The sequence below is a fragment of the Rhopalosiphum padi genome, chromosome 1, assembly GCF_020882245.1.
Source record: "Rhopalosiphum padi isolate XX-2018 chromosome 1, ASM2088224v1, whole genome shotgun sequence".
In the NCBI taxonomy this organism is placed as follows: domain Eukaryota; kingdom Metazoa; phylum Arthropoda; class Insecta; order Hemiptera; family Aphididae; genus Rhopalosiphum; species Rhopalosiphum padi.
The window spans coordinates 38,868,070-38,877,600 of NC_083597.1; the positions used below are offsets into that span (position 1 = coordinate 38,868,070).

The 9,531-nt window shown below is 26.4% G+C and overlaps 2 protein-coding genes across 3 annotated transcripts; one reads left to right on the forward strand and one right to left on the reverse strand.

Moving 5' to 3' along the window:
- Window positions 1–1,228: 1,228 nt before the first annotated feature.
- LOC132931717 (ATP-dependent RNA helicase DDX19A-like) lies at window positions 1,229–9,027 on the reverse strand. Of its 2 annotated transcripts, XM_060997679.1 has the most exons (10): window positions 8,935–9,027; window positions 8,749–8,814; window positions 8,446–8,669; window positions 8,253–8,345; window positions 7,941–8,043; window positions 7,764–7,878; window positions 7,521–7,698; window positions 7,219–7,456; window positions 1,854–2,016; window positions 1,229–1,796 (listed from the first exon to the last, which is right to left on the reverse strand). In XM_060997679.1, the coding sequence occupies exons 2-10, from the start codon at window positions 8,767–8,769 to the stop codon at window positions 1,537–1,539; spliced, it is 1,395 nt and encodes a 464-aa protein (XP_060853662.1). In that variant the 5' UTR covers window positions 8,770–8,814; window positions 8,935–9,027; the 3' UTR covers window positions 1,229–1,536. The 2 variants fall into 2 exon arrangements, with proteins under 2 accessions (XP_060853662.1, XP_060853653.1); XM_060997670.1 differs by having other exon boundaries at window positions 8,749–9,003.
- On the forward strand, window positions 2,795–4,955 carry LOC132931686 (geranylgeranyl transferase type-2 subunit alpha). The gene is made up of 2 exons (XM_060997618.1): window positions 2,795–2,937; window positions 3,208–4,955. The coding sequence occupies exon 2, from the start codon at window positions 3,224–3,226 to the stop codon at window positions 4,775–4,777; it is 1,554 nt and encodes a 517-aa protein (XP_060853601.1). The 5' UTR covers window positions 2,795–2,937; window positions 3,208–3,223; the 3' UTR covers window positions 4,778–4,955.
- Window positions 9,028–9,531: the final 504 nt, after the last annotated feature.

Here is a 9,531-nt window from a genome sequence, read left to right on the forward strand (position 1 = left end):
ACAAATTATTGAAAAAAAGATACACTTACCATATTGTATTTGTTCAATTAACTTCTTGAGTTCAATAAATAGGTATTGTTATAAGTTACAATTATAACTTTATATTCTCAACGTTGAATAATCTTAATTAGACAACTATGACGCGCAAGTTAATTTTTTTCTTTAATTTCAAACTCCCCCACTTTTGATTTATTGTTAGTCATTTAACATAAACAATATGTTGTTTAAGTATAACTTTTGATGAATTACGAATAATTGTACACGGCGAAGTGGATTCATTAAAATGGGTAGGCTATAAACCTGAAATCGAATTTATTATAAACAATAAAACTATGGTATCAACGGTAAGTACATATAATCCTCTCTTATTTTAGTAGTTTTTAAAAAAAAACTTATACGTTAAAAGTACTGTTACTACATTGTCTTAAAAATACGTATATTTAGTTTTTCTGGCGAAAAACGGCAATAAGTGACTCGGGCCGTAATAATAAAAAAAAAATATCGATTATTTCCTGTTTTTTTTTGTGTGTAAACTGTTTCGGCAAACATCTAACAAAGGGTATAAAGTTTCAGAGTTCAAAAATAAATCCTTCACCGTAAAATAGTCACCTGGGACTTTAGACACTTTTATTACTGTGACCGAGACCCCAGTGGCGGGTTTAAGGGGGTGTCTATGGGGGCATTAGCCGCTCCCCCCGCTTGGACCAAGCTATCTTTTTTTATAAGGCAAGTATTATGATTTATCAATAATTATTATAAAATATCATCATAGAAGAATAATATTGAATGCTCTGACACACAATTATGCGGTCTTTGTAAAATTATATAACTGCCCGCCTAGATCCGCGTACAGCTAAGTAAATCCTTGAACCTCAATTAGCCCCCCCCCCCCTTGTTGAGTGATAAAAACCCAGCCACAACCGAGGCCCGTGTGCACTCCAGATTTATTTTCATCATGTGTAGAATTTTCCTATCTTTATTAATATGAAATACTTATATTAATTGAATTATTAATGAAGAGATAATTCAAGATATTAATTAAAAACTACAAGATCATACAAGCGGCCGCACGAAAAATAGTCACCTGGTCATCAATGTTTTTTTATCACTGTCTGAAAAATAGTCGCCAAACTTTACACACGTTATTTATATAAAAAAAATTGTTCGTTTATAATGCCAATTTGCTAATTTGAGTTAACAATGGTATAAAAATGAACTACAAATAATATAAATGAGTATATATATATTTTTTTGGGATTTGTACACATTTGGTTTTAAAATTATAAAATTAAAAGAATCTTTTTTTATTAAATTAATTAAAATAATGTTATATGTTCATATAACTTTAAAATAAAAATACTAATGTATTCAATATAAAAGCAATTCTTGTTTAAAAAAGGTTTTGAATCCAAATTTTAATTTAAGTAAAAACAAATATTTATCAAATTAATATTACTTAGTACAGGTTTTAATGATACATAATTTGTTTTCAATATAGATATTTAAAAAAAAAAATGTACAGACAATTAGTATAATTTAATCTTCAGCTCCCAGTTTTTCCATGTCATCAGCATTGTCAGTATTCAAACACTCGATGGGTTTACAAAAATGTTCTTCAATTTGTTTCAATACAGCATGATCAGAATTACCACTTACAAGGTTAATAGCAATACCTTTTTTGCCAAAACGACCGGTACGTCCTATTCTATGTAAATATGTATCATAATCAGGTTCACGGGTGACTGTCACAGGCAAATCAAAATTAATAACTATCGTGACTTGCTCAATATCAATACCTAAGATAATAAAAAAAAGTTAAAATAAATATATAATAAAATAATAATGTTTATTACCTCTAGACAATACATTTGTGGTAACCAGAACTTTTTCTTTTCCTTCTCGGAAACGATCCAAAACATTAATTCTTTGTTGGACAGTGAGTTCACCAGATAATAAAGCAACAGCATGTCCTTGTTCTACCATTTGATTAACTAGCCATAAAGCCATTTTCTTTGTCTAAAATAAAAAACAAAATCTTATTTAATGATACAATTTAGTTAGTTGTAATATGTATTAATATATACAGGACTGGATTTAAAAATGAAAATTATAAAACATAGTATGAGAACTACAATGAACCAAAGCCATCAATGTCATCCCTACTAAGCATTAAAAGTGATTTACTATGTAGGAACTCGATTTCAGTGAAATCATCAACAATTTTTCTTTGAAAAAATACTCAACGGAACCTCGTTGGTTGACAATAGAAATTCATGTCTCGTATTTTATGTTATTTTGTCATTTTATTATTTTTTGTTGCAATAAATTATCAAAACTCCCAAAAGAATTATTATTTAACCTATTTAAAAATGATTAGACCTTCCACACTTCTAAATCTGGCATTAAATATATAAAATGGAACTATATTTGTCTGGTTTAACCATAAGGTTAAGAAAAAATTTGTTTAGAGAAATAATAGGTTAAAGGTAGGCATATTTAGATGACACAGTATACATTATCTAAAGAATTACTAGTTACCAAAAACACAAAATATAATAACTATTATCAACAATTTTATTAACTTTTATTACTATAAGTTTTGTCATTTACTTCCACAATTTTGTCTACTTACAAATATTATATCCTTACTCAAAAGTCAAAATTAATATTTATTAATATAATACACAAATGTTATAAAAAAATGTTGCATACAACAATATATTATTTTGGGGTGCAATATTTGGCAACACTGAGATTTATCGTTTTCTTATCACAAAGTACAATAATGAATAAACTACATAAAATATAATTATTCTGAATTATAATTTTTAATCCAAGTACATTATTATACTTATTAGTTATTAGTAAACTAGTTATATAGTGAATAACTCGTTTTCATTAAAATAACTATACATTTATTGCCGAATATTTTTTAAGGTGAGATTTGTAGATTATATTTGTATTTAGTATGAGTATGACACTATCTCATATATAGCCATATAGATAGTTCATTAATGTTACATATTTTCAATTATTATATTATGTTACCAATTTACAATGTAACTTAAAGTGTATAGTTGAATAATTATTACATTAAATATTTTAAAATGTATTAATTATTTATAAAATATCAATTATAATTAATCGTTGGTAGGTATTATAATATGAGAACAAGTGCACTTAAGATTTTAATGTTTTAATTTTTAGGTTAATTTTACAAAATATGCATAACAGACTAAAAGTGCGTACAACAGAAGCACAAAAAGCTGCTGCAGATCGAGAAAAGGAAAAAAAACTTCAACTCTATAGAAATGCAATAAACGATGTATTTGAACGTCGATCTCGTAAAGAATATGATATTTTAGCATTGAAATCATCTGAAGGACTTTTACGATCCAATCCTGATATTGTTACCATTTGGAATTATAGAAAAGAAATATTATTACATATGAAACCTTCTGAAGAAATAATTAATGATGAACTTTATTTAACTGAAAAATGTTTACAAGTGAATCCAAAATCTTACTCAGCATGGTATCACCGAAATTGGTTACTGGATAATGTAGATCCTAATCCAGATTGGAATAAAGAATTGAAACTATGTACAAAGTATTTAAAATTAGATGAAAGAAATTTTCATTGCTGGGATTATCGACAAATTGTTGCCTCCAAGTGTCAAGAACCAATTGAAAATGAATTGAAATTTACTATGGAAATGATCGAGTCAAATTTTTCAAATTATTCTGCATGGCATTATCGATCAAAACTTTTTGGTGCAGCAGGAAAAGATGAAGAATGTACAAAGATTTCAGAATTATCATTGGTAGAAAGTGCAGCATTTACTGATCCTTCAGATCAAAGTGCTTGGATATACCAGCGATGGCTTATAGGAAAACTAGAACCATCAAAGATAATATACAAAGTTTCTCAAATAAAAAATACAGTTTATCTCATACTAAATAGAAATTTACCAAGTAATTATAAAATTATTGGACTAGGAGAAACAATTTGGGAACAATTTGATTCAAAAATTTGGTTTAAAAAACTAGACAATATCAATAGTACCAAAATTCAGATTATTGATGAATTAAACCAAGAAATAGATGATGTATCAATAGATAATGTTCAAAAAGATATATTTAATCTTGATATTAGTGAACAGCTTCAACTTGTTTTAAATGGTCAACTAGACAGTTTACGTCAACTATTGGAATTGGAACCAGAAAGTAAATGGGCTATACTCACTTATGTGTTACTTCTTTACACTTTAAAACCAAAAGATTATTTTGAAAATTGTCTTAAGAACATCAAATTATTAAAAGTACTCGACACTAAAAGAAAAAATTATTATCATGATCTCGAAAGCCGTTACAAAATTGAACATTGGATTGCCAACAATAATAACAATAATATGGATGATGTAAATTTAAAAGGATATGGATTAACAGCATTTTATCATATGCATATGTTTCTATTTAACATAAATATTGATTTGAGTGATAATGATTTATCCCACAGTAATTTAAACCATTTAAAATATTTAATTATGTGTAAAAAATTATCATTGAAGAATTGTAAACTGGTGAACTTGAATAATTTTCCTGCTCTAAATAATCTAGAAAGTTTAGATCTGAGAGACAATACAATTCAAGAAATTTCATGCGAAGAGTTAACAAAATGTAAATTGCTTAAAACAATTATTATTGATAATAAACAAATAGCTCTTGGTAAAATATTACAAGGTATTAATCAGTCTATTAATATAGAAATTTTGTGATGGTTAAGTGTTATAACTATGTACATACAATGCTACTGAAATTAAAATTGTATGCTTATATACCTTTTTATTTAATTTGATATGATTTAATTTATATTAACAACATAGAACATATTAGTTTATAAAAATATATAAATCTTTATAATTTTATAAATAAAAAATATTTCATTTTTATCAATATTGAATTTTTATTATAGTCAGGGACACGAAAACTGGCATGTGATTGCTGCAATCCTAGTGATAAAATCATTCTATTTCCATATCAATGGCTTAGTGCAGTGGTCGGCAACCGGCGGCCCACGCGACTATTGTATATGGCCCACTTTAAATTTTTTTTTTGATAAATAATTTGGAATATAACATTTTATTTTTGTCTGGCCCGCGAACTCTTATTAATTTATGAATGTGGCCCGGGAGTCCAAAAAGGTTGCCGACCACTGGCTTAGTGCACACTCATCATATATCCAGACTTAACATACATTTGGTTTGTATTCTCCAATTTATTAACTGCTTACATATTATATGAGTATATTTGATCATAAACATTAATTGTAAAGAAGTGGACTTTAATGATTTATGTTTGATTACAAAACAAGTTCTGTGATATTATTTTGTTTTCAATTATCTCCAAGTTTTGATAAAATAATGAGTTTTATTACTTTTATGATGTCTTAGCTTGTAATATAAATATAATATTATGACATAATAATTAAAGATCGTCAAGGAATAAAACACATCAATTAGCTGAGCTTTGATTGTTTATTTCATAGACCTAGTTAATTATGGTTCATACTATAAAATTAAGTTCCTCGGAGTTATTAATATGATTTCAAATAAATAAAATAATGATATAACTATTAATATGGTTTTATCTATTATGATAAAACATTAGATAGGTAATATTGAATAACAAATTATAAATAAACAATTTGCTAATTAGGTGTTTTACAAAAGTACAACAAAAATAAATTGAAAATTCAATTTTAATTTTAATTAAAATATTTAGTACACTATTTCAAGTACTCATAGTGAAAAAACTAAGAGCAAACCAAATGTTGGCTATGGTCAGAAATTCAAGGAAGTCATTTTTAATACACAAGGTTTGCGATAAATGCATTATAGATTATTTTCAATGATTAAATTATATAAAATAATAATATTGTGTTTACAAAAAGTAATTGTTATAAGTTAATTTTATATTATAAGTCTATATCTTACCAAATTTATTTTGTCACATAATTATAAATCCATATAATTATTTAAAAATGTCATTAAAATAAATATATTTTTAAGTTAATTTCAATTTATAAAAAATGAATTGATAAAAATTACTAAGTTAAGCTGGTGTAAATAAAGTTAAAATTTAAAATAGTCCTGCACAATTTCAATTTTGTGTAAAAAGTGTACACTAAGTCATCAATATGTTTTCGATTGTAAATTCTTTTTGCGCATGAAGTTTCCTATTCATTAAGAACCCTTGTTTGCTGACAGGAAGTGAGTCACAATATGGTGGTAGTATAGACTATAGGCCATGCCAGTATGTTTGGTAGTAAAAATTAAATTTAAAAAAAAAATGTTAGTGACTTAATCTCGAACTTAATAGAATTTTTGCAAATTTAAGTTAATATAAATAAATAAATATATTATATATTTATTTTTGAGAAAGACATTGGATCACAAACATGATTTTTGAAATACAAGATATTCCAAAACAAATTTTGGAAAGTATTATACATTATTTATGGGTTCATTAATGTAACAATTATGTCACCATAATATGGTACATTATATTAACTGATGAAATAAAAAGCACTAGACAAATTTAGATAGATATTCATGACAAAACTTAAAAGATAAATTAACACATTTAATACTATCAATGCATTTACACGCATTGCAAGTGTTCTTCTATTTAATGTAGATGTCATAATTATTCTATTCTGTTCTATCATTTTCAACGTAATTTCTTAAAATAAGTAAAGTAGACTTGACTGTAAGTTTTAGAAACTAAAGGTACATAAGTACCTATATGTATTTATACATAAGTATAAAAAAATAATTTTTAGTTGATTTAATGGGTTATTAGTGTATAAACATGTTAGTAGCATTAAAAAATAAGCATCATTAATTTAACATAACAATTGTGTGTTAAACATCACCAAAAAATACAAAGACAAAAGAAGGTGGTTACTTTATTTTAGAATAGAATAATAGATTTCAAAAAGTGAAAAACTAGGCAAGAAAAACATGTTTTTGATTAAAAATTCAACTTAAATGTTAGTTAAATAGTAAAATAAAAATAGGTTATCATATTTAAATTTTTTATGATTTAAGGTATTCAACTTCCTTTGACGATCAATTATTACATCCTTAAGATATAATAAAGTAACCAATAGACAATTAATAGCTATTTATTTATATTAAAACTTTGATTTAATTACCTGACAAAAGATCATAGCTTGTCCAATTGTCACTCCTCCATAAATATTAACTAATGCATTGTATTTGTCTTCTTTATTGTTGCAGTTAACATAATATTGTCTGATATTATCTAATGTTTCTTCTTCACGTTTTAATCTTATGATGACAGACATAGGTGCAATAGCATTAGCAAACCTCATAACATCTTCTGTGTATGTGGCCGAAAAAAACATCATTTGACATGTTTCTGGTAATAACCTTAATATGAAATTAAAATGTTGAATTAAAATAAAAATATTGGAGAAATATAAAAAAGGCTTACTTTCTTATCCGGAAACTTTGATCTTGATGACCTTGAGTATCAACCATAATATCTGCTTCGTCCAACACAAATACTTTGATATTTTTCGGGTCAAAAAATTTGTACTTTGTTGCCCAATCTAGAACTTTTCCAGGTGTACCCACAATTATTTGTTCCTCTATTTTGGAACCTTTTTCAACTAAAAGTGGATAATATATGTAGCATTGTCTTAAAAATTAAGAAACAATATACAAAAATACAAACCATCTTCACCACGAACAGCATACCTTAGCCTAATGTTTGGACAGTAGGTAGACATTTTTGCTGCAACTTCTCCTGTTTGAATAGCTAATTCATATGTGGGAGACAAACAAACTACCTATAGAAATATTAATAAAGAATTTAATGTATTGTTTTAAAAAATATTCTAGTCCATTTTACCTGTGGATACTGAAATTCTGGATCAACTCTACTCAACATAGCCAAAACAAATGCTGCTGTTTTTCCAGTACCAGACTGTGATTGTGCAATTAAATTTTGAGGTCTATAACATGTAATGAGTTTAATATTTTAGTCACTGTTAATAATATATTATATATTTTAATATTTATCAGTTGAAAATTAAATTTACTTTAACACAAGTTAAATTATAATTAAATTTAAATACTAATACAAAGATAATACTGATGTCTTACGATAGTTTGACTATTTGTTTATTATTGTATGTAATGTTTTTAGATATAATAGACTTACGGATTGGCCAAGAGTAAAGGCAATGCAGTTTCTTGAATCTTTGACGGTGCATTATAGCCCATTTCATAAACTCCTTTGAGCAAGTTTGGATGACTATAAAAATATGAAAACAAAAATAACTCAATATTATACAAAATAAATTTTTAGTTTAATCATAAATAATGTTGTTATAATTAAATTTTTAAAATCTTACAGTTTAAGTAACTCAAATGATTTGATTGAATATAATGGTGATTTTGGGTCTCGTCTTTGCACCTCAATATCATGTTTGGAAGTTATAAGACCCGTACGCACAATTTTTTGCAATAACGATTTTTCAGACGCTGGCAATTCTTTGTCGTCTTCACTTGAAGTATTGCTTCGACTGTCTGCAGTAGGATCATTTGAGTTATTAGAACCCAAGTGTGCATTAGAAAACTGTATAAAATAATTTATTAGATATAATTAAAAAGCAGGCATAAATTTACAAAACAATGAATTAAAAATTATTACTTACGTTTTTAGTGACTGATTCCATGACTAAAATTACTAAAAAATAATAATGGTAAACCTAGACGAGTATCTGCAAAAATAGGAAACTTTGATTACGTAAACGGAATGACTGTGAATTATAACCTATCGCTCATGACTTCATAATAAACTTATTTAGTAGGTGTACACTGTACAATGTATTAATACGTACAAAAATAGTAAACGCTTAAAAACTCGACTTCCATAAAAATGAAATAATATGAAAATAAATCACTTACAAATTTATAATACAATCTTTGTTTTGCTATCATCAAACCGCCGACACGAGCATTTTATTGTAGGTTATACCGCGGTAACTGTGCTGATAATTTTGTGGCGGGAACTATTTTTAAATTTTAATGACGCTGATATTATAAGACAATAATAATTGTTGTGTGTCGTTTTAATGTTCTATAGAGAGGTGAAATACAGAAATTTGAACTTGCTGCATTTGTCCATGATCAAGGAGACAAGGAAGTCCTAAAAGTAAAACCGATTGTCGTTCAAAAAAAAATAATAAAATTAAAAGATCATTTAAATATTATTTAATAAATTGTAGATTTGTAGCTAATAATAGATATTAAGTGATTAGTAACTTACTAGTTACTATACGTCTTACTAGTTACTACCATTGATTATGAATATTTATAATCAATGTTACTAGTTACTACTAACTAATTAACATAAATAGATACTTATCTACTTTATGGGCCCTATGCCCCTATGTGTCTATACTCTATAATCTATATACGCCTTCGAGTGTTAAACG